General features: G+C 32.5%; 1 protein-coding gene across 1 annotated transcript; it reads left to right on the top strand.

Annotated features, from left to right (window-relative positions):
• Positions 1 to 1,798: 1,798 nt before the first annotated feature.
• Positions 1,799 to 27,015, top strand: LOC133192282 (synaptic vesicular amine transporter-like). Its single transcript, XM_061328293.1, has 17 exons — positions 1,799 to 1,996; positions 14,116 to 14,307; positions 17,289 to 17,437; positions 17,935 to 18,292; positions 20,294 to 20,352; positions 20,756 to 20,839; positions 21,051 to 21,143; positions 21,849 to 21,938; positions 22,034 to 22,135; positions 22,325 to 22,420; positions 23,068 to 23,146; positions 23,444 to 23,495; positions 23,611 to 23,674; positions 24,383 to 24,502; positions 24,640 to 24,685; positions 24,898 to 24,985; positions 25,448 to 27,015. Exons 3-17 carry the CDS (start codon positions 17,305 to 17,307, stop codon positions 25,553 to 25,555), a joined length of 1,572 nt encoding a protein of 523 aa, XP_061184277.1. The 5' UTR covers positions 1,799 to 1,996; positions 14,116 to 14,307; positions 17,289 to 17,304; the 3' UTR covers positions 25,556 to 27,015.

The raw sequence follows: 27,015 nt of genomic DNA, 5'->3' as shown, positions 1-27,015 counted from the left end.
GTCATGACAAGGAGCACACGGTGGGTGTGACCGTGACCGGTCGGTAGGGGATGCTCACTCCTCCGTGGCACCTGATCCCACCTCTGATGTTTTAGAGGTTTGCTCTGCTCCAAAATTTGTATTGTGTAATGGACTTCTGAACTTGAATACTGTTCGTTATCTCCATATATTTCATGAGAACACAGTTCTGAGATCATGAACATTGATGGAACAACAGAGTGAGTAGAAGTACGTCATGATCATTGATCAGCGGTCGTCACGTGGTACCAGGGATCCTCAAAACACCTCTACTTTTTTCATAAAAGGAACTTTTTTTAAATTTATTTATTTATTTATTTTTGAATAAAAAGGAAAACAATTAAGTAGGTTTATTTTTGGTTATGTTTGTTTATTTGTTTTTCTAGTTTACTCCAAATAAGTATTTAGAATTTGCATTCTCCGTGAATCTCCTATCTAAAATTAGAACCCCATCCCGTTATGTTAAAGGAATGGAAAATTCTGTTTCGAAGTCAGACAGGCAAAGAAACAGTGTTTTGCTATATTGATAATTCTCTTTTGTTTTGAGCCATTCTTTGATCATGGATTTTCTCGAATCTTCCTATATAGTAGGAGTAGGCCTTCATCCTACACCAGACTTAAAACCTTTGATTATTTGTTTGCTAAATTTCCATGGCAACGGACCTTAAAGTTGAAAAAAAGATATTTTTATAACTCTTTTTTGATTTCTCAGTGTGGTTTTGAACAGGTACAACGAATGTTATTGACCACGTATGTATGAATGACAATTCTTATCATCTATATTTCTTTTTTAAACATGGATATAAACTGATGCATGCACTTTAAACTAATAACCTAACAACCAATGACGATCTGGATATAAATAAAGTTTCGGCTCATTATAAAGTTAAAAAAAAAAATAAACTTATTATACATGGATTAAGATCTTTGAACTTTATAGGGGGTAAATATAGGATTTCCGGGTAACAGGGGTGAGGGCTTTCTGAAAAAAAAGTTTAAGAGGACAGAAACTCACAAAACGCGTAGTTAATTATTCAATATAAAAGTATCCAGTAACTAACTTTAACCCGCCATTGTTATTAACTTTGGGTACCCTAATAGTTTTCAGTGGTTTACTATTTTTCTGTTACAAAATGTAAAAAAAAAAGTGTTTAGATAATCGAATGTTACATTGCTATGTCAACAATATTCACGATTTCTTAACTTTCGCGGACAATCCTTTGATCGCGAACATAGTGAAATCAAACCAATGCAATAAATTCCACTTTTACAGTATAGAGAGAGAGAGAGAGAGAGAGAGAGAGAGAGAGAGAGAGAGAGAATTTCAATTCAAAGCATACACAATTTCAGAAAATGAATTTCGACTTAGTTACCTCGAAAATATAGCTCAGAGTTCATCGATCATAGATGCATGTTCTAAATGGTATCAACCTCATCCAGATCGGGTATAAAGCAGGGCTATGAAGTCTTATTCATGGAAGCCGTCAATAACTTAGCCAAACATCATATTCATTAATAGACTTCCCGCCGATTAAACACAGATTTTTTTGAATGGAATATCGGTTCTCCATTGTGACGTTAGTATCAGACTCGTTTTACTGAATGGACAAAGAGTAGGTCTAAATCGTTTTTTTTAATGATAATATTATTGGAATTTTATTTTCCGTGAAGCGACATAAAATGAAACGTAGCAAATATATACATTTATAAGTGAGTTTAAAAAACACAACTTACAAGAAGACCACGGGAAACCTTTATTAGTAATCCCCTATCTTGGAATCGACCACGTGACTATAACTTACTACTTCCGATGCCAATATATCCGTATGCGTTCTATAGTAACGCAAGCCTAAGAGCTTTCACTATCGTGTCAAAACTTCTGTGGTAACGAAATTGCAACAATTAGTTTAAACGGAGAAATTACTGCGGCCATGCTTTAAACTAAAGGGATTAAAAAGTTTACATTGGACGATAAAAGGTGAGTACTTTTTATTCGTGTTCTAATATTTGATTTGCAGCCTGCAGAACTTAAAAAACGATTCTGGGTTTTCTTCTCATAACCGGTATATTTTCTTGAGATACTTATTCATATTTTCCTCTTAAATGTTTCTTCAGTGTACATGTATGGAATTGTTATAGGGATATTTCGCTATTGATTGTAATACCACGAAAACACCAATGACAATGTGTGATATTTTGACAGAAATTATGAAGTATAGTTTGATCTACGTAATTCACACTAATTAATTGAATTTAATTCAATTAATCAATTTAATTAATTGAATTAATAGGTGTTAAAAAGTCAATCAAACTCAACAAACATAAAAAAATCTTAAATGTATCTTAAATTTCTTAAAAATCGAACATAATTAGCGGATACTGATTCTCTCGTGCTGATTATGTCTAAATATATCGAAAAGAAACACGGGTTTTTAAAGTTTCATTTTTCATTCAAATTTAAAGAAAAATATTGTTTTTGAAAAAGAATATTATCCCTGCTAATAAAAGTTGTTCATAAATTATACAATATGGGACATTGATGTGCTTTTATGGGAAGTCATCGGAAAAGATTTTAAACAAGCGAATCAATACATTAAAAGTAAATGCAAACATGGATCAATTAAGGCCCCAAAAACCTTGTCATAAAGTTACATAAAGCGCCAAATGCTCTTGCCATTAATCTGTATTGTTATAAATGGAAATTTCTTTCAATTCGTCAATTACTATTGCGTTATAAATAACATTGGAATATTCTATGGTACTTATAAAATGGATCGATGGATCGGGATCGGAGTTCCGTGTTTGCAATTCCCCCTTTTCATCTGCCTGTCGGTCGCCCTAAGCTAACTATGAATAGTAAATATGTTTCTTGTTTTCTTGACAAAGAATTTGCGTCTGTCATTACTCGATATGACCCTAAAATATTCCACAAAAGAAAAAGCCTTACGTTTATCTGAGAAATTGGGAAATGAATGTAAAATACGTCAACATGGTTTGACAGCACTTGTCCTGCTTTTCCATCTCTGCGTAGCATTTAATTTACACGTACTTCTTTAATATTCTTGCCCGTCCGCACGTCCAATACTATATACACTGTAGTAATTTTGCAGCAGTGTTGACAATTTATAATTTTTTAAAAATATTTTTATTATCTTCGTGGCAGGTATTTTTTAACGAGTTTCGTACACAACCATCAACCAATTCATTTTTTAAATCCGGCAGATCAAAATAAATATCCTGTTCGGGTATTTATTTTGATGAAAATAAATTTTTACCTCCATTATAAGAAGAAATTTTCTTGGAACAATTGTTTTTCTTCTGAAAATACGAACGAGAAATGAAACAAATTCTTTTTATCTATACAATAATAACTTTCACGTCCTGACTTTAGATCAATATTTTAAATCAGTGTGTTTAACTTTGATCCCCACTATTAACAATCAAATTTCATGTTTTACTCTTAATTTAAATCTACAGGGTTACAAGTACATTTTTTCAGAAGCCAATGGTCATAAATATTTTTAACGTAAAGTGTAAAAAGTGTATTTAATAGAAAGATTATTTAAAGGCAGTCTTTATATCAACAGGAAGTTTACCAAAAAAAGTTTACTGTGACGAATCGAACACATGCGTGGTCAAATGGACTATTTTGGGATGAGCACAAGTCAGTCTTGTATAGACATTGGGCACTTATTAGAATTCATATCTTTGTTTGTGGTGTGCTGAGTCGAAGATACTTGTAAATATAAGAGAGTTTTAACGTAATAGAGCATACAAACCATTTCTTTACATTTTCTTCAGTACGTACATGTACGTATGACTCTTCAGTTTTTTAAAAAATGAAACTCAAACTTAGCCATAGACATTTTTATGTAATTAATTTAGTATTTTCGAATTAGAATAAAGTGGCTCAGAATAAGTAAATGTTAATCAAAAAATTGGAATTAACATTAATTAAAAGTATAGTAAGAACAATCCCATTTCCCGCGGATTAAGGCAGTCTTTGTTCAAGATCTGTATATTTTGTTTTCATTGTTTTGTGAAATTAAAGAAAAAAGTTAAGATTCCACATGATAGACTTTTGAAAAGGTTATAATATTTGTAAAAACTGAAATGATTTTCTAAATCCTCCATGGTATGAATACATTGTGCAACTACCTGTAGTCAGATTTAAAGTGAATCGACCCATACTGGAATTTTAAAGATGTCACCACAATATTAAATGTTGATAAACATTCTTAATAAAAAAAATGAATAGGCGGTTTCAATTCAAAACAAAACTTTGAAAGTATTCCTTTTCAGTTCTTGTAAAGCATTATTATTAGATATTTGAGTATAAAAAAGAAAAAACACATAGCTATTTAGGAAGACACGCATGTTTCTTTCGGTCGAAGTCGAGATAAGTTTATCTTTTAAAACAGTTCAGTTTAAATAGAGTTTTTTATCTCATAAAAAAAATGCAGTCCCAATCTAGTGCAGAAATGTCCGAATAGGGAGGAGAGAATCGGTAATTATTTTGCCAATGGCATGTTTTACGAACCGAAATATCCTAATATAACACCTTAAGAAAAGAAAATAAAATACGTTAAGTAATAAGGGCCGTAATTGTGCATATTTAAAGTTTAAAATATGGTTAACGTTAATGCATGTAAACATTATTTTAACGAGAAAATATTCTTTAATTTTGACAAATATCTGGAGACATCAGCTGGTAAACAATTATGTTAGGAATATTCATCAGCGAACTTCGTATGACCTCACGTGACACCTGACGATGAATAGGCCTCACTTGCTTCAAACAAGCATGCTTTTTGGTCTTATTGAACCTGATATAAATTTCATTCATTAACTTTTTTTATCATGTTCACGCATATTTTGGTCCTTGTACATGTTTGTATGAAGAGATGCTTGGGTCGCCAGTATGACAATCTGAGGTTTTAAATTTTGCAATTACCAGGTCGCTTAAATTGTAGTTAAAGTCGCGGAGTAAGGAACTGGTCCTTATATGGAAGGTTCGATTCCATTGTGGGAAGTAGGGACCAGTCCTTCGGATGAGACCGTATTCATCGAGATCCCAATTCGCATTAGAAGTTGGCACGAAAAATGTCCCTCACTGCTCACGATCAATGGCCATAAGTGCCGAGTACAAGTCTAATTTTGCAACCTTCCACCGGCAATAGGTGGTGTCCTATGAGTGAAAAATTCTCCAAAGGACGTAACGAAAACAAACATAGCGCAATAATCATAACCGCATTTACTTTGATTAAGTTTGTTTGCCAAGTAATTTTCGCTATCGAAATATACAAAAAGTTACGGAACATTTCGTTTGAACAGTTAAAAGGAACAGGATGATTATTTTGTTCGCAGAATCATGTAATAGCCATTTTTTTTTCGTTTAAACGTTCTGATATAATTACAAAAGTTCAAAGACAAATTAGAAGAATGAAATTTCGATAAACTGTTGTAAATCGTTATACAGTGACACGTTGAACTGTGAAAACGAATTCAACTGCCTTGTGAATAATAAAATTTTATTGGAAATTAGTTGGTTTTTTTTTTTTTTTTTTTTTTTTTTTTTTTTTTTTTTTTGATACAGTTCAGTGTCATAACGTCAATGCAACCATACAAATTAAAAAAAAAAATTGCCCAACCCTCACAACTATGTCGTTTGATCGACTGACGGGGGTCTATTTCCATTGGTAACAGCCCACCTCTTAGGTGCGACAGAAAGCACTTCCGTTCAGTCAGAAGATACCATACAGAAAAAGACACACCCAATTCTGCTGACGTCACAATCCGTGGTAGGGTCAGCATGGACTTTTTAGCACTTTATTAGTGCGAAATACAATATCAAAATGTATGTCTTGTGTTGATAGAGTAATATTGAGTCTTAATTCACACTTTATTAATGTTTTGCAGTTTTCCGTGAAGTAGGGGGATTAGATCGATGGCTGACAACATTTATTCGACGTGAACACTGTTGTAAACTGTCTGGATTACTCTTAGGAAATTAATTATTGAGCAATATGTCCACAATTTAGGTTCCCATTAATAGACAACCTTCGGATTCATGTTTGATGTTCAATTAAAAATTCTATTGTAAGCCTCCATTCACTTAGTCTAGAATAAAGAAAGGGACATTTCGGTTTCTTGGTAATCGTCAGTACGGATAAGCTGCAATATTCCGTCTACCCATGTCCTGTCCTGTTGATATATTTTGTAATGGAGTGTATGTACCTACTGAACTTGTCTGTACTCGGTATGTGGGGGTTGTATTTTTGTTAATCGCCGGAAATGAATTTATGTTCCTACGATTGTACAATAATTTTTACGTTTTAATAAATGAATCTATATATAGATCCAAACCTTTCCTCCGTATAAAACTGTAGGCCATTTTGCACATCATTCCGCCGTCTTTTTATTATTGTCCAAGAAAAACTCGCTTTTTAATTCATACATGATAATTTCTAAAGGGTAATTCCTCTTTGTTTTTAATGTTTATATTCAGGGTGTCTCAGATGTGACATCAAAGACAGATCCAAAAGGGCTTTGAGGGGGTGGTGGGATCAGAATAACCCCTTCCAATTTTCTGTTACTAAATCGACTAAAGTATCTGCATTGAAAGTTAACTTAAGTGTGGGATACGTCTGAAGACGTGAGACCACGCCTATTAAGTTAAGAGACCATAGGGTGGTCTGGATTGTGATGTTTTTGTTGATCCCGTTGTGCCTTTATTTGATTTCTAAATATACCCCCTCCCCCTTTATTTGGTCTCTTATGATCCACTACTAGTCTGAGCTGGGAATGTTCTCGATATCTCCACAGAAACAGCCAAGTGTTAAATCAAACTTCGTCATCTGTTGTGGAATCTGACGACACAGAGTAGATATCGAGAGAGATAAAGCACACTGAAGCTATGTAAATTGTACTTCTATGAATATAAATGTTCCTCCAAGACCAGGAATTCCGACTCCAATGCATGACAAATACGCTCGAGTGCGGTCAGTCCTATAATGCACAAATACATCAGGTTTTTCAGAGAGGCGGAATCTGTCCACATTAATGTTAATTATGTCAGTTCTAAATGTAATCCGGACCAATTTATGGCGTAGGACAGGCTGTTAAAGCGAGGGTTCCGTACTGTATGATGCTGATAAATCCATTGTGAATGGCGAGGAAAATTGGCGAATCTAAGCAAGACAACAACGTCTCATCAACGCTCGTTTTTTTTCTTTCCCTATTTTTTTCAAACATTACTCATTTGTATGTTTTTGTCACTAATCAAATCTGATTTTATATAAATCAATTTAAAAGAAAAGTACCAAATGAATCTGAATATTCGTGATTGGATCGAAATAATACCACTGCCAGATACATGCATTGGAAATGCATATTTATGCCAAATTAGATTATATACATTGAAATGTAAATTTCTATGTAAAAATCTACGGTTCGTATCCACGTCAGATTTGGGTTCAGAATAATTCCATAAATGTTTAATGAGAATTCAAAGCGTGTAGATTTTGTCCCGGCCTTACCAGCAGACGGCAGCATCGGTCAGACCGGAAACAGCAAGAACATCAGCCCCGCACTGAATCAACGAACAATTTGTTTGCCGTATTTAATTTCCGTCTATTTGTTGTCACCCAGATGTGCTTAGTATTGGTAATTGCTTCACATGAACAAAGGGGGTTCTCAAAATCGTTTGATTCACGACAAAAACCAGATCTGTAGAAACTCTCACTATTTTTAGCATGGCTTCTTCTGGATGAAGAAATATTCAAGATAATTAATCTTTTGTGTAAAGGACATGAGACGCATGGTTAGATTTCTCTTATTTTCTGTTTGTCTCCTACACGTCACACCCAACTAATCAGGCGACAATCTACAATCAAATGTCAAGTGAACGCGAAAAAACAGTGCCGATTAGACCATTATTCTAAGAGTTTCTCACGAGTTCCTAGGATATGTTTTGAGTCCATGAATTTGAATTCAGTATTCTATACATGTACATATATGTTCGAATAGATAAAATTAAGCCTCACAAATAAGATTTCAAAGCTTTACAATTTTAAAAACCGAATCCGTATCCTGATTTCCATTGACCAGGCACGTAGTATTGGGGGGGGGGGGAACTGCCCCTCCACTTTATTCCAAAGTTGAAATACAACCTCTTACTGTTAAAAATGAATAAATAAAATTTGGTTGTGAAAGAATTAATTGGAACCTACATGCACATGTACTTTACATGTACATTATGGAATAAGAAGAAAACTAATTTTTTTTTTATCAATAACATGTATAAGCTTTCTGGGGAAAAAAACAGTCAACATGATAATTCTTGTAGAAGTATGTCGATTCCCTTTCATTAAATTTAATACTATAATATTAAATACAGATGTGAAAATATGTATGTATATGTCCACAGTACTTTTTCTTTCTAAGAATTATATTCACTAAACAAAGTGTGTTAGGGACATTGAGAAAGATACCCTATATAAATTAAAGCATTGAGCTATTTATTTCATTTTCAACATAGAGTACCTGACATTTACCCAAAAGAAAATGTTCAGAGACTCCATTACACTTCTGTGGGATGCAGTCATTCTAAATTTTTCTGGTATCATCATCAATTTCATCACTTTTATGTCGTAAAACAAATATAAATTTAAAATAATAAATCTTCAGTTTTGGGATCCTACAATCGACCCCTATGACTCTGTTAGCCTAAACACCTCCACACTTTTGGTAAATATGCGGGCCTGCGGCCTAAAAGTGCCAGATATTGATTATTGGAGCTCTTATGAATCGTCTAAATAAACATATCGGTTATTGTCGAACACGAAATCTGCCGTTTATAATTGTTCTTTTTACAACAAACCAATTAGGGTTTTGTCTGTCGCATAATACAAAACCATCATCTAATCCCCCCAAATAGGTCGAACACAGAGTGTAAGTCGGTATTCCAGTAGACAGTGGCATTTAACATAGCACGTTTGATACTGTCCATATAACGTAGATCTATACAACAATTTAATGAATGTTTATTTTTCTCTTTAACCGACTGCAGAAATATTGACTTCCAAAGATTAATTCAATACAATATAAAGTCGTACATCCAAACAGGGACCAATTCTCTCTCCCTGAGTTTACTGGGGAGTTCTTTTTACGTATTATGTTTTTCAACACTGATTGTTTGAGCAATTAACTGAAAAAGGCAGTTCCAATATGCGGGTAAAAATAACATTACACATTGCCAATTTGTAACATAGTCGAATGAAACATATCTGAACTAGAGTTCAAATAAGTTCATTTCCCCCATAGAAACCCTGATTCAGAGAATTTATTTTGAAATTTACGTGCTAGTTTTATTCCTAAAATTGCATTATCAATTATAAAATTTGATAATTGATACTTGGGTTTTTCAGAAAGCTTATACACTTTCTTGATACAGAATTTTTTCTTCTTATTCTATAATGTACATGTAAAGTGCATGCAGGTTCCATTAAATTACCAATAAAAATGCATAAACACAAAATATACGAGCTGTTCATGATAGCTCATTGTTTTGCAATTGAGGGACTTTCTTTAACATTCTGAAAATGAAAGGACAATATAAATGATATTTATTTATATATTCTTAATCATTTTTTTTTTTTACTGATGAAGTGTTTTTTGCTAATGTACAGCATTTATTTATCTTACAGGTGAATTAAAATTGTAACTGTACATGAATTCAGAATCAAATTTCACTCTGTAGTCACCTTTTATTCACGAAAGTTTTATTTTCGCGCAACAACGTGAGGCCGTCTACATGTTTGTGAAAATTTCATTTTACCATATAAAAAAAAAGAATTCGTGAAAATTTTGTCTCGCTTATACATACCAAATGACTATATCGTAAAATTGGGGTATCACGAAAATTTTCTGATCTACAATAGAAGGGTCCTCCTTCATAGAAGTGGTCAAATATGCCTTATTAAATACATAAAGCCATGGCTTAGATTGTTTTCAAATTAAACATTCGATAAGTTTTAAACTAAGTTTGATACTATCAGTATTTCCAAAAGTTTATAAAAATAAATCGAGGCTGTATCAGCAAATAGTAAAAAATTGAATTCAAATGTAATACGATATCTCTCTCCAGGTAAAACGTTTTACAACATCTGGAATGCAAATCATCAAAATAAACTCACTGAAGCAGCTTACATCAGGACACCACTATATATGGAATGCCTATATATAGGCATAGCTGATGCCTGACTCCTTACTCGAATTACACTGTCCACATAACATTTTTTGAAAGTTATTGTCAAAAATATCAAGCACTGAATCATAAAGATGTAAAACTGTAAATGTTTGCTGTATCTAAATGCTAATCAAGTTATTCTTTTTAAAGAAAATGTTCTGGAACAGTTATGTTTTCTTGATTTCTTTAGGCAAAATGCTGCACAGAAATGTGCAGAAAGATCTTAATATAATGGACAAATTACGATTCGTGTTTAACTAACCATCTAGGAATTAAATATGGAAATAACGAACCGTATTCAAGCTCATAGTCCAATCTGGAGCAAAACAAACACGGACCTCCAAAAACATCAGAGGCGGGATCAGGTGCCATGGAGGAGTAAGCATCCCCTGTCGACTGGTCACACCTGACGTGTGCTCCTTGTCATGATTGGGTAAAAGGGAAAACCCGTAGAAATGTCAGAGTGTAAATGTTGGCCTAACAATTAGTATGAAAAACGTCAAGTCAGCATTTTACTTAGTGATAGATTGTATTTGGTGATAATGTCATTGTATCGACCATAGAATTTGCAAAATGATGACTTCAAACGAGACTGTTTATATCCTTGTTTCTTCAACTTTTTTATTAATAGCTTGCCTCGTTTTAGAAATTGTTCATGCATATAGCATGCTTTTGCTTATCGAATCAACTGGGAGACATACACCCCATATGCAGGTGATAAGGGTATATTGCTACATAAGTAAGGGAAGTTGATGATAGAAAAGTTGAAGTCATCACGTTTATCATAAAGTTTTGTGGTTAGGATGCCATTAACGTCTTTTTCTAGTGAAATATCCAAATATGAAACAGATGTGTCAGACTCTATGGTGTCTTTTATTTGAAGTTCACCGGGATATATCGAGTCGACATATGAACGGAAGTAACTATTGTTAGTTGATAATACGTCGTCGATATATCTAAATGTCGAGTTGAAGGCCACAGCAAGCGTTAATTTTCTTCTTCTCCTGATCTCCGATCACTGTTAATTAGAAACTCAAGCATCTTTTTAATATCAACTTCGGCGTACGTACTTGTGTGTACAATCAAAATGTTTTTAACAAAATAATTTTGCAAATGACCATTGACAAGGTAAGTATATTTACGAGTTCCATTTTTATTGAAAAAGCAACTGTCGATGACGTCAAAAAGTCGTTCGTTTTAATGTTATTAATTTTGATAAATTTGTGATTTCAAATTTTCTAAAAGTTCCTTGGAGTTTTTAAGTATCCACACGTGATTTACACCACTTCTCGAATATACTTTAAAAATTTGTACGGTACTCTTGAAGTTTCTCCTTCACTACTGTTAATATCTTAGTGAGGAGTACAGACAGAGGTTTGCTAGAACATTTACTGGAACCTGCTATGTATCTTCGTAAGGATTTTATGGAGTTTTGAAATCTAGTATAGGTATGGTAATACAAATTAATTTTGATTGTTGGGAATATTAAAAATATTTAAAACTGACATATGGTTTTGAAGAATTTTATCCTTAGAACGAGAATTGTGAGTATAAGTTGGATTTCCACTTGCAAAGTTAAATCCTAGTTTCTCTAAAATACAATTCAAATACTCGAGCCTTACAAACAAAGACAATGTTGTTACCTGCTTTGTCAGAGGGACCAGTACGTACTGATCGTGTAATCTATCTAATTCTTGTTTCACTTCTGAATTATGTAAGACAGAAGGATAGTTGGTTTTCATGTTGCCCCTCAATCGCTGAATGCGACATTTTAACATCCATCTGATACTTTTGATCCATTCTGACAAAGTCTCAGGAAGCAATCATATTGAATGTCGTTGAATTCAGATTCAAATGATGTACACCCCTAGCTTACTTGTGACTGTCCACTCTGAACTTGTCATCGTGTGCCTCCACATACGATCAATTTAGAATACTTTTACAATACCTGTTTTCTACAAGTTTTGCGTTGATTCTCACAATAAAGAAAATAATGTTTTAAGTAAGAAAAAGGCCCCAAACTCTCCATTCTGTCTGAGAAAGAACTGATCTCTGTCCCATTGGCAGTGTTCTGTGATGTGCAATAAATTGTCGCAACGTTCATTTTTGCCCTGAGCCAAATTTTGTGTGGAAAACGACGTTTTTCTACGATAATCTGGTTTTGTGTTTTTTTTTTTTTTTTTTTTTTTTTGTCGCATTAGTCGAATCATCTTTTGGAATATGATTAGTGTTGTCCTAAAATTGAGCAATAGGTTTTGAAATTTTCTATTTTATTCCATTTTATTATGCCAATTAGGGCCGAAAAAAAAAGTTTTCCTAGATAATCCATGTTCAAAAAGCTCCCATCACATTTTATGTAGTAGCTTTCAAAGCCTCTTTACACATCTTCAGGACACCACAAGTCGTATTCCAACTTCTACAAGATACCACAATTCACATTCAGAATGATGAATTGGCTACTGTTTAAAATGTAAAATGAGTTTGATGAAGAAGATAGTGTGACAAACGGACAGACAGACTGGGATAACATTATACCCAAACTTTCCTCAGAAAGCCTGGATATGATTTAGAAGATTTTAAAACAGTTGCAATTATTCTACCGAATAATGATGAAAAATATTTTCATGAGGGCTTGAAACACAAACCAAAAGGAAACTGAGAAGATAAGAAGTTAAGATGGGATGTTCAGGGTCGATCTGTAGAAATGTTTTGCTTTGTGTTCTCACAATCCAAGATTTTAACCTTTTGAAATATGTAAATGATTTTAGAAATATAAAGTAATTTGTAATATGCTGATTCAAAAAAGAAAGTACACGACAAAATGTAAACCGGACAAGAGAATAAGTTTACATACTGAGTAACTGTAATGCAATAAGTAGCATTTACAGAATGTAATCTGATGTTGAATGGCAAACAAAAAAGCAAACTGTAATTTATTGATTAAAAGTGGAAAAACACGAGGATAATTTATATTAATGTCGAAAAATGTCTATAAATAATGAATTCCAATTTTACTAGAATGTATTTTAATCAAATGCATAAGGTTTGTATAATATTTCTCAATTGCAAAGCAATTTATCAACCTTGTACAATATGTTACTTTTGTATACAAATGGTCCATCAATTTCAGAACATATGTCGTAAAGCTGTTTTAAAATCCTCAGAATTCCATAATTAAATTCTTCCGTTGTTATGTTTTAAATAAGTTTTAAATGTAATATATTTACAATTATTCTTTATAAAATGTACATTCTTATAATAGTATTATATTCAAAGGTTGTATTTTAAAAAGTCGTTAATCTAATGTGCAATATTTCCACGAATTTAATGAAGGAGCTAACAGACTTTCCTGTATTAAAAAGTAAAAATATAAAATTAATATTAAAACGGAATTGCATTCTGTAAAATTTTGCTTTCTGGTTGCATAAAAATATAAATCAAATCTTTGATACATGATAAAATGAAGTTTATAGCCTTTGCAAAATAATTAGAACTAAAATTTTTAACAATATACAAGCACTTGTCAAATGTTTAGTATGTTTTGATTTTTTTTTTTTACAGTTTACAATGAAAGGTCTTAAATTAATGGTAGAATTAGTTGTTGCCTTTTAAAAACAGCATTTGCTGGCTAATGCACAGATTACTGTCTTATTTCAACTTTTTAAAATCTGTAAATCCACTCTTCTGTGATAAGAGAATTATTATATACTAGGATTGTCCATTTTCTACCACCTGTCATCTGAGCTACTAATGAATGCTGTAAGCATCCCTCAATATTTGCTATATTTAAAATTGAAAAATGAATTGATTTTCTCTGTAAGTGTTAACCAATCGTGAAAACATTTCAGGGAACACCGGTTAGTCCATTTGACGAACGACGGTTGTGCCCCGTCTTGGTACAATATCCAGTTCTGTTGATGTCGAGGATTTAATTATGAAATAATGAAGGAGAGGAATTATTAAAAGTGAGCTGATGGTATCGGTGTGACTACGTCAACAGACATAGAAAGACATAGAAATTGATATTTATATTTACATAGGTAAGAATATGTAGTTTTATACCAGTTTTATCCCCTAAAACAGACATTTACAATAATATTGAGTGAATTTAAATTGTCATATTAACAAATTTATTCACAATTATCTTATGTATCAAATTTCGTGATGCATTTAAAATACTAGTATACTAATGTGGAGGTAGATAGTATGTTTGTTAAATTCTAGGAAGCAAGATAAAGATGAGTAAAGATAGGTTAATTAAAAGATAAAGTTAATTATTAAGAGGTCATAAAACTTGTAATTTTTTTTAAATCAGGGAATTTTAAATTCATCTCCCTGCATAAATTCACCAGTCGGACTGCCAGCTCTAAAATTCGTTTTCAAAATATATCATCAAGGGTTCTGAAATCCATTTTATATCATACTCGTAGCAAGAATAATAACTTAATTCTGCAGTTTATTTTTTTTATTTTCATTGTTATAATTGATTTTAGAGCAATATGTTATCGTTTACAAAATTGGTCCAGTTCTAGGTACGTCATCTGCATGATAAACCTCATGGTATTTTTTCTTTACGCTGTTGCAATTATCTTGATGAAAGAGCAAGTTACATGTTTTAAAGTACAGCAAAGGGAAAGTGCGTCATATGTTTTAAGTGTTAATTAATGACGTTGATATTTAAGAATGATGTAACAAGATGGAAGGCTTATACCTTAGCTTTTATGTTACATATTGACTTTTTTAATAAATATTTGAAGTTTTGTCTTAAATAACAGCTTTGTCAAACTTTGTTACTTTGGCACAACGTAATAACTAATCATGAAATTCATTAGGGAAACCATGAGACGTTGAAATGTTTACGTTGAGGAAAAATATCACCTTGTATTGCAAAACTTATCTAAAATTTTCCTTATACAAAAAAGAATTTCAGACAAGATTTCCACAAGAGTATATTTTTATCTTTTTGGAAACAAAAAATGAAAGAGTATTGAATTATCAATCTCCGAATAATATGGAATATTAGTATAGTTCAATGTTGACTTTAGATCCGCTCCAGTTTTAGAGCAGTTTATGTCCATTTGGTCCGGATCGCCTGCATGGCGCAGTGATTAGAGCGTTTGCTCTAGAGTTGCGGAGTAAGGAGTTGATCCTTGCGTCGCGGGTTCAAATCCCACTGCGGGACGTGGAGACCAGTCCTTTGGATGAAACGTATAAACCGAGGTCCGTGTCGCAGTACATGAAGGTGCTGGCACGAAAAAGATCCCTCACTGCTCATTGGTCCTGAGTGCCGAGTGTAGGTATAAAATTTGCAGCCCTCCACCTGCAAGTGGTGGCGTCTCAATATGAGTAAAAAAAATTCTCGAAAGGGACGTTAAACAAAACAACCTACCATTTGATCCCCACTTCGTGCAAATGATAAGAATTTTACAGCTCGGGTTAGAAATCACAATGAATTTAGAAATTTACAGTTTGGGTTAGAAATCACAATGAATTAATCTCTTATTATATTTATCTCGTCAGGGTTATATCGGTTACAGTATCTTCAAGTTTTTTTTAACTATTGATCGTCAAAACGATAAACAGCAGAAGTTACAGTTAGACACGTCCATACATTTAACGAATAAGGATTATATACAATGAGTCTTGAAATAACTAAAAAAAAATTCATAAGATCACATGTATACCAGTTCATGCATCCAATTATTTTCTTGTAGCATGTGTCTTTTAGTATTATTCTTAAAAGTTGTTGTTTTATAAAATCTCATATCATAGTTGTATTATTGAAGTTTCAACATCGCACTATTCCTATTATTAGACAGTTTGCCTTATTATATATTTTAAAGAAAATGCTTACTATGGCCCATTCCTTATTACATGATAAAGATTTAAATTCTTTTACTAGGACGATTTATTTCATATTCACAATTTTGTATTTTATCGTCAAGGCCTTTGCTTTGTTATGATTTTACATATGAATATTGTGAAGTTGATATTAAAAAGATGCCGAAGTTCTTTATTGACAATATCTATGTAGTCTTAAGGAACAATCTGTTAGAATTACGATGGAATTAATTGTGCTCCTTCATTAACTGTTCATACATTTAACTTTTGTTAAAAACTACTACATGAAAAGAAGAAACTCGACATGCCTTTCAATGTAACATTTCGATAATTAGACGACGTTTTTTTTCAATTAACGAGTGTTGTCCGATGAATAACGTACTACTGAAAGTCTTAGAACGCAGCGTTGATTATTTTTAACTCTAGGTAACTTGTCTACGATTTTAAAGGGCAACCTTCGTAGTTTTTTTTATGCAGTTGTCAACGGAATATATCCCAGTGAACTCGAAAGAGTCTCCAACATCTGTTTCATACGTAGATGTTCTGCTAACTATAGATGGCTAACTAACAACTAAACTATGTGTCAAACGGAACCAACTTTCCCTTTGTTATGTACTACTTCTACAATCACGCGTAAATGGCATTTATGTCTCCCAGTTGATTCAATACCCTAGAGCCTGTTCTGAGTACGATTAATTTTTTTAAACAGAAGAAGGCTACTTACAAATAAGTTAATGTTACAGCGGCTTCAACTATCTCGGTTAGAGTCTGCATTTCGCAATAATGACTTTGTTTGCATATACAACCTAACTGAGACCTATTTTTACTGACGTGTTTCATACCAATTGTTAAGCCATTGTTTTAATCGAATTTTGACTACGGATAACAGCGTTTTCCTGATCAATGCAGAGGGCTTACAGCGGGTGTGACAGGTCGACAGAGAATGCACTCTTCCTAAGCACCTGATCCCACCTCCCAGGTTTCCAGGGGTCCGTGTTTCCTCCTGTTCACGATTCGTAATTGTTTACTGGATTTATAAGTTTAATCACTGTTTAGTTATCTTCACCTTTTTCATTACCTATTAAAAATTATATTTTATTATTAGGACCCTTGGTTACCTGTTGGACCCTTATTGGTCATAATTTTATCAAAATGATCCTTACTTTTTACATATTTACAGGTTTGGACGTGAGAGCATGACAGTGAAGGAGGTAGTCTCCCTTAGTAAGGTGTCGGGATGCATCAACAGATGTCGCCAGTCTCGCTACCTCGTCCTTGTCATCGTCTTCATCGCACTCTTCCTCGACAACATGCTACTCTCTGTTGTCGGTCAGTATCAAACAGTCATCAATCTATCAAATAATCAATATCATATCAATCAACCAATCAATAAAAAGCCTGCAGTGCAAACACTGCTTTCTACAAATGACATTCGATTGTTAGCTGGATTGATACGGATTACTCCTAGCTGTGGTCTAATGATATTAATTTGACAACAATTGTAACTGTTTATTTTATACTTTTATGCCTATTTAAAAAGTTGTTAACAAATTAGAAATGTCAACAAAAACACAAGACGTTTTTTAACACAATATGCCTTCTGATGAGAGGTAATGCAGAGAAAGTAACTTTGGTAGCCATTCCATCTGATGGACCTTATGGCAAAAGACAATTTTTTTTTACCCTGAAAACGCTTTATGATATTATATCTCTCTATTAAAAAACCCCAATATATTTGTAATTATTATTTAATTTCAGTTCTCATTATACCAAATACCTATTATCTCTCACCCTAAATGTCTTAATCATCATTCTGTATATCTTAGTGCCCATTATACCAAATTTCTTGCGGAAACTGGAGAGTCCATACGAATATGTGAATAAAACTGTGAACAAAACTGCCCTAGTTACCACGTGTGTTCCCTTGAATGTAACGTTTCAATCAAATATCCAAAGATTCGTCAGTACCTACAACAAAAGATTTAGCTATGCAGAGAGTCCGAACAACATTGACTGCATTAACATAACTGTGAACGAAACAATTCGAGATGTTGATGAGATTCCAATCGAGACTCGACGACATGCAGAATTAGCCAACGAGAATGTAGAAGTTGGTCTGATGTTTGCATCTAAGGCCCTAGTACAACTAATCGCCAATCCTTTTGTGGGACATCTTACAAATAGGTAATGAGAGAGAGTATTCCAATCCCTATCAATTTATTATAGAACTATATTATTTTTAATCCGTTCTTTTCATTTTTGCCAATATGGGAATATAACCCATGAGGTGGAAACTCCCACATCATATACATGTATGTAGCGTAACACAACCTTCAAAGGGTGTATGCTTTGTTTTCTGGTCAGAAAATTATTAAAATAGGAATTGAAGGACATTTGGTAATAAAAAGCCATTGCTAGAAAAGAACTATATCAAATTGACATTTTAATTCAAATTGTTCATCTCCAACTAACATTATTTGTGGTAGGAATGTCTTTGAAGTTGGGGACTGCAATATCGGAAGGTATGTCAATAATTGTAACTGATGCGATATTAACTTTTCCTGCAATTAGTGCAAGGCAATCGATACTGTTTAGAAACATTTACTTTTCGGTTTCAATGTGTACTGCCCATCATTATATCAGATCACCATTTTGCGATCTCTTTTAATCACTGGTATACGTTTAATCAATCCCCGTGATTTTACGCTATCGATATTTTTTATTCCTCCCAATAAGAACTGCGTCGGTGCCTTAATGGTGTAGAAATAATTGTTTGACTGATCATAACTAGGTGCTTTGAAATTTTAGCCATCAGTACATAAAATGTCTTTTAGTAAAAGTCGATTTCATAAGTTATTGAAAGTAGTTCTATCAAAGCGCGGATTAATTTTGTAATCAAGTCACTTTATTGAGTAAAACCGTTTCAATAGAGACCAAGTTCCTCAGTAAATTACATCGACTTCCTGCAGGTTTCTCGTTTAATTGCACTTTAAATTTGTGATGACGATTTGTCCGACGTCCTTCTAATTTAAACATTCTTGGGGGCACAACTTTTAAAGGAAAAACTTTAAGTACTCAATATCAAAGCACTTTACTATTAAAACAAACGACAAAAGGGAGCAGAGTACTACTTACAGCATGCAGTTATTGATAAATTGTGCTTCTTTCACGTTATTGTCCACGTACACTAATTTTAGTACTGACCTCAACTAAGAATTCTATCTACCACAATATTATTTTAAAATTGAAAAAAAGATATAACACTTCAATAAGAATTGGTACCTTGCAGTTTTTGAAACAAATGCTTGTAAGCAGCTTGTTGTAATCTTTACAACTAAAAGTGAAAATGAATTGCTATAAAAATTTGTCTTTCTAAGGTTGAACATGCGATTTAAATATTGCAACCCTGCTACACTTAAAATGATTATGTTCCTGTACATCCCTTTGTAAATCTCTTGATTCCTTTTCCAACCCAACCAAACGTATAGTTCGTTATTATTTTAAACGTTATGTATTTTTTAAAAACCTCTCATTTAATTCTAAGGATGGGGTACATAATAATGACGAGGCCTAAAGACTGTATATTTTGTATCTAGGATTGGATTCACATTTTCCCCATATTTATTTTTTTAGTTATATTTGTTAGATTCCACATTTACATTTACATTTTTTCTCAAATATATTTATAAGATTCAACTAATGCTATATATGGGCGATACAATGACCTTGTTTGCAAATACAATCTGTCTTTAGTCGAATGTTGACTAAAGTCTTTCTAAACAAATTTTCAGGTCATTATTTTCACATTTGTCTACGGACATTTTTTCGTTTGCCCGATAATGACAGGGAGCACACGGCAGGTGTGACCGGTTGATAGGGGATGCTTAATTCTCCATGGCTCCTAATCCCACCTCTGCTGTTTTTAGAGATCCGCGCTGGCTATGCTCACATTTTGTAATGTTTGATTGGACTTTTGAGCATGATTGTTATACATTATCTTTACATTTAATTTATAAGATTCCAAAGCATACAGTTTCTCTTCACTCTATATACGATTCTATTGCGTACCGTCCATTCTATGTATTTTACTTTTAAATAGTTACACTACTCCATCTTTTACCATTTTTAGGTCTTTTTTAATTGTAAAAGATCCCAACTTTAACAGTCCCTGTGTTTCACTTTCAGGGTTGGATACACGATTCCAATGTTTACTGGATTCGTGGTTATGTTTGTGTCTACAGTCAGTAAGTAAAATAGTCTCTATAAATACACTACAAAAGAGTTTGGAACTTTGTGAATGGCATAGCGAGATTTAGAAACAACCAATCTAGAAGAGGCCCATTTCTTTCACAATAACTCTGACTTACAAGAGTAATATATATATATATATATATATATATATATATATATATATATATATATATATATATATATATATATATATATATATATCAGGCATAGTCATACAAACCGAGAAAGTCCCTCTTCTCTCAGTTTGTTAGCAGGATTCTGCAAAACGGTTATTAAGATTTATAACAAAAATATATAACAAAAGGATTTTTTTTTCCTCGGCAGTTTTACAGTTTTGGAGAAATACATGTTTGATACATGTTTTTGGATATTCACCTCTATATGTGTTATTTTTAGTATTTGCTTTTGGGGAAAACTACTGGGTCCTTGTTTTTGCCAGAGCAGTCCAAGGAATTGGTTCTTCCTGCTCAAGTGTCGCAGGTAAATCTGAAAGTAATCATTACTGTGCTAAATGATCATATTAAATCAACTCATGATACATTTATATTAATTGTAAATACGATACACTGTGCATGCAAACGAGATTCTGATTTTTTTTTTTATACTAATGTCTTAGTACAGATACCTTTTTTTAGCCACACACACACACACACACGATCTTTTAACATTTTGTCTTGTACGCTATTTTTAGGAATGGGGATGTTGGCAATGACTTACCCAGATGACAAGGAGAGAGGAAATGCTATGGGTCTGGCCTTAGGTGGTCTAGCTATGGGGGTACTTGGTAAGTTCATGGTCTAATCAATGGGGTATTTGGTAAGTTCATAGCTGGGGTGGCCACAGGGACACTTGTTAAGTTTCTATTTTAGGTGGTCTAGCCATGGGGGTTCTTGATAAGTTCATGGCTTGGGTGGCACTTTGTTTGTCGATTATCCCATTGATATACTTGGATAGTTTATGCCTTATGTGGTCTAGGTGGAGCTAGCCATGGTAGCACTTTATAAGTTAATACTTAATTGGTGTTGATTGGGTGGTTCGAATGATGTGAAAATCGATGTTTTTTGTGGTTTAGATTCAGGTGATTTATTGCATTGTAAACAAACAATTCACTGAGAAATGAGAATATGAAGTAAGTTGTGTGTGACCATTAGAGTGTAAGGTTAGTTTACCATAAAAAAAGAATTTTGTATGTTCAGGCTGTAGATAATCTTAGCATAAAAATAGCTGGTGTTTTGAAGTTTCGGGTGTAATTCATCTGATCTGAGGGAAGTTATGAACTGTATGAATGATCCGTATTTTTACTGCAGAATTTCAACTATAGCATGTCAGATTGATTTTTGAAAACATACGTACAGATTGTTCTGATTCCATATCTTCTTTAGCATATGTTGCAGTTCTTAATGCTTTGAACTTTTTTTTAAATCAGTACCACGATAAGAAAAATTTTGAATTTTTATTCTTCATTTTAGTTTTTATTGTTACTTTACAGTTGGGCCACCATTTGGAGGTATAATGTATGAATTTGCTGGAAAAGAAGCACCTTTTCTCATTCTATCTTCACTTGCCCTACTTGATGGCAGTAAGTAAACTAACCTTAAATATCGAAAACCTAATAAAAGAATATTGAAAATCTCAATTTGTGAAGGAGTAACTTGAACACTTTCTGTTTTCTAGTACTACAGATGTTTATGCTGCAGCCGTCTGTAAAGCCAGAGTCCCAATTAGGAGCCCCGTTATCAGAGCTTCTAAAGGATCCATACATACTTATAGCAGCGGGTATAGTAGTTTTAACAATTTTTGTAGTAGGTAACAAAGAAGATTACAAAAAAATATTTTGTTCAATGGCTCTTGGTTTTGAACGTATCAATTTAAAACAAAAAATGTTTTAACATTTTTACGAGAATCAAATTCTATACATAGCACAGTTTAATCTATTCAAAAATGTTTTTTCAAAAATAAATTTAGGATCCATAACATTTGCTAACATGGGTATTGCGATGATGGAACCCTCCCTGCCGATATGGATGTTTGAGACCATGGGATCTCCAGAATGGCAGCAAGGTATTAAGACGTTCTTATCATAAAGCATTCATTGAGCTCAGATAGTCATTAGGGGGCATTCACAAGGCTCAGATAGTCATACTAAGGGGGCATTCACTAGGCTCAAATAGTCATACCAACAGGGCATTCACTAGGCTCATATAGTCAAATAAGGGGGCATTCACTAGGCTTAGATAGTCATAATAAGGGGGCATTCACTAGGCTCAAATAGTCATACCAACGGGGCATTCACTAGGCTCAAATACTTAGTACTCATAAGGGGTATTCACTAGGCTCAGATAGTGGATTCCATACTATGGGGACATTTTAAACTCATGCATCCATCAAACTCTGCATGAACAAAAATTTAAAAATCATTGTTTCTTTATACTTCGAAAATTCTTAGACAATTTTTGAAAGCTTTATCTTGCAAAGGTTCAATCATGTCTTTATTACGTACATGTATATGTACATTGTTGAAAAATGAAATTTGATTATAAGAATTTATTATTACGAATATTACTAGTTTAAAACATAAAATAAAATCAAAACTGATTTTCTTACTTTAAATGAAAATTTGTTGCATAATTTATGGATGATCAATAAGTAAGAGACGTTTGTTCCAGAGGAATGATATTTTTTTTTACAATAAATTCCGTTCGTTTCAGGTGCTGCCTTTTTACCGGCCAGTATATCATACTTAATAGGAACAAATACTTTTGGTCCACTAGCCCACAAGATGGGGAGGTACGTCCTATATAAATAGTAACACTCCTTATATTATGTAGAAACAGGAAATAAAGATGTTTTATAAAGAATTTCTTAACTTGCACATACTCTATTGCATGGTATGAAATCTTGTTTACTTTCAACAGTTATTTTCAGTCGTGTGGATTTGATTTTTTTTTTCTAATAAAGACCTTTATTAATTTACGTATACTCTTTTGTAGAATATCAATCCCTGCTTATTTTTATAAAGATTTTTTCTATAAGTGTGTTATCAAACTAATGATTATTGAGTTAAAAAAAAGTTTTGTTCTACAGGTGGCTCAGTGCATTAATCGGAATGATTATCATAGGTGTATGCTTAATAGCCGTAAGTGTTTCCGGTTATTTATATATCGATATTTTAATTATCTATAGATATCCTAATTATCTGTCGATAATTCTTGAATGAATCGTATTTATACATCTACTTCTTTCATTTTCAGATTCCATTCTCAAGAAATATATATCATTTGATAGCACCAAATTTTGGACTTGGTTTTGCAATAGGTAAGAAGAACACAGTCAAATTTGTTCATTAAGAATTTCTTTGAACATAATGTTATCATTTAAGATCCTTGTAACCTTACGGAGGAATTCTATATATTGGTACACATGACGGTAATAACTTATGTTCAAAAATGCATTAGTATTTGCCATAAGTGCGTGTTATTTGCTTCTCAACATTAAGTTTTTTGTGCATTTATATACTTTGTTTCATAAACACTGTCAGTTATTGGAGATTTATTTTAAAATACAGAATAAATATGCAAAGGATGAAATACTTCACAATATAATAGGACAATCTTTTTCAGTCATTTTTGGAGAATAGCAGGTGTTGAATAGCGGTTTAGTTTTTAGCTTTATGAAATTCAAATTAAACTGTCTTTTGCATAGTAATTTTGAGAAGGAGATCTGACATTAATATTGAACTGCTTTGAAATGCCTCTAAAGATCCAGGCTCGCGTTTTACAAAAGAATTGACGATTAAATTCAGAAATTACTTTTGCAATTCATCTTATTTTTATGAGAATTTAATTGTGATTTTAATATTGATAAGAACAATTCAATTATGTAATTTTATGAAAGTGGGATCTCACAAAATTATGAAGTTGGTGAGATTTAGAACTATGTGAAAATTTAGACTTTGTCTAAGTTCTTTTGTAATATGCGGTCCTTTTTTAAACATATTTTATCTGATTACCTATATTTACGCAGGTATGGTAGATTCCTCCATGATGCCACACATGGGGTATCTGGTAGATCTACGTCATGTGTCTGTGTATGGTAGTGTGTATGCTATTGCAGACGTCGCCTTTTGCTTAGGATTTGCCTTTGGTAAGAAAAAGACATACTTTATATATAATTATATAATTTTTCATGATTAATGTATGAATTTACACATTTTAGTTTCTTTTTATGTAAAGCAACTACTGAATATTGTAGAATATTTACTGAGTAATTTTTAATTTTAGGTCCTGCAATTAGTGGAACCTTGGTGAAAGAAATAGGATTCAACTGGTAAAAATTTAAACTTTTTTTAAAGCTGTAAATAGAAGGATGTTTTGGAACCAAGGGAACAAATTAAAGAATATAAAGGGCTAAATCGGGCCAATCAAGAGAAATAAAGAGCATATTAATCGTACATAACATTCAACTGATATTTTTAAAAAAATCTTGATACACTATCATGTATACGAATATCAGGTAGTGATGTATTTGTTTACCTGTAGGATGTTGTGGATTATAGCAATAATTAACTTGATGTACTCACCTCTTCTATACTGGATAAGGAGTCCTCCTGGACGAGAAGAGAAAATGGTAAAATATTTATTTTTTCTCAAAATCAATCTTTTTATTCATGAATCATTTTGTTCTGTTTACGAGGTTTTTTTTTTCATTCTCTTGCCTTCAATATGTCTAGGTTCAACATTTTATAGAATTTAGGGATATGTTGTAAAGATCTTAATTCCATTGTAGCTAACATTTTGTAACATTGGAAGAAAAAAGGATGTCTCTTTTGTTCGACTAAAGCAGGAAAAATACGATTGTTATTACTGAATCATAAATCAGTTCCTATCTATATAAATAAGCAGATAATGAAAACTTACTTTGTTTTGACCATAGTTATACTTATTTTTATGGTAGTATGAATTTTTGAAACATGTAAGAAAAATATTCAATACACTTCCCTTGGCTAAAACAAAAAAGAGATATTATATTATATATAAATCTTAGATCTCCATATATAATTTATTATCTATATGATATTTTCCCCTTCAGTCCCTGATTATGAATGACCAATGTCCTGTTCAATATGTCACGTACAATCAGACCGGAAAGAGTTTACCTACTTCCGATGACGAAGACCCGTACGGGAACGACTACTAGAACGCCAGTGTACCACGTGATCTGTATCATTACCCAAAACAATGATACGCCAAATTTTAATGTTTCTGAGCGATTTGGAAATATTGTTGTTAGAAGTTCGCTGAAAGAAAACAATGTCTTTTAATGCTTCCAAACTCATGAATATGCATTAGAATGTTTAAATGATCCGAATGTGTCCATGTTAAACTGTTATATGTAAAGTATATTCATGTATATAAAATGTTATAGAGCATTGTCATTCTTTATTTTCATATAGATATAAACATTTTTTAAAATTTTGTTTATCATGTCGCAAAGTAGATATTTTGCGAAATAATCTGATATACAACTTCAGAAAGAAGAGTTTCATTTTATATAATTTTTAATAGTTACATGTAAATTGAGAAAATAAAACCCATATTTTACCCGGATTTTAAAAACTTTTATCACAATAAGGACGTAATTTTGTGTTCTTATATTCTGTGTAATTGAAGAGCTCCAATATTTGAACGACCTGTGTGCAAAATTTATTATACTTATGATGCTGAAACAAATCAGAGAAAATACCAGTTAAAACTATATGTTGGGTATTTTTCTGCATGTACATCTTTCTTTGAATACACTGTAAGTCAAGGATTTTCAACATTTGAAACCTATTCAAAATCCCTGGTAATGTATGCTGTTTTTGTAGAAGATTGCCTGATGGCATTAAATTGAGATTATCTTGAAAAAAATATCAATGGGTAAGATAAACTGTAAGGTAATATGTTGTGCATAACCTTGAGTAGAGAATTTTGGAGAAATCTTGGAGAATTCTAAGAGACATTGCTATTTTGTAAGGCGGGCTCGATCCGTTTTACCAAAAAAGATCATGACCAACATTTAGTATTAATCTCTAATACTATTTTAGTGCAAAGAACTTAATGTTATTATTACATTTTTACGAAGTAAAATATGTTTTTAAAAGATTGAGAATTCTGAGATGTTGTGGTATTTACTTATAATAAAAAGACAAATTGGATGACTGTATGATTGAGGTCTTACAATGTATACTTAAACTACTAAAGAAAAATGTGATATCGTTTTATTTTATTGTTCATATCTAATTTTTACTTTATCATTTTTAAAATAATGTTACGGTAAATACACTTGTTATTCAAATGCATGTACCACTAGTGAATGTACATTGAGCAAGCAAGGGTAACGAAAGATGACATGTACACGTAGAATAAAGGGTTGACATGAAGTTAGAGAATATTTAAAAAAAAACATACGTAACAGATATTACGAGGGTCAAAATAGGTGATAAAAATGACCTATTTTATGCAGAAACTTGCATTTTATACAAATGACAATGATACAATGTTAAAATAATTGTCACGTGATTTGTTGACATAGACTCTATATAATATCATCTGTATATTCCTGTTGTCTCGGTGCTAATTACCTGTTGTAGACTAATTAGCCTTAATTAAATATAC

This window comes from Saccostrea echinata, unplaced genomic scaffold (assembly GCF_033153115.1).
Source record: "Saccostrea echinata isolate AGI-Se365-2 ecotype Australia unplaced genomic scaffold, CSIRO_AGI_Sech_v1 ptg000025l, whole genome shotgun sequence".
In the NCBI taxonomy this organism is placed as follows: domain Eukaryota; kingdom Metazoa; phylum Mollusca; class Bivalvia; order Ostreida; family Ostreidae; genus Saccostrea; species Saccostrea echinata.
Note: the sequence above shows the minus strand (reverse complement) of the source record. Positions and strands in the feature narration are given on the sequence as shown.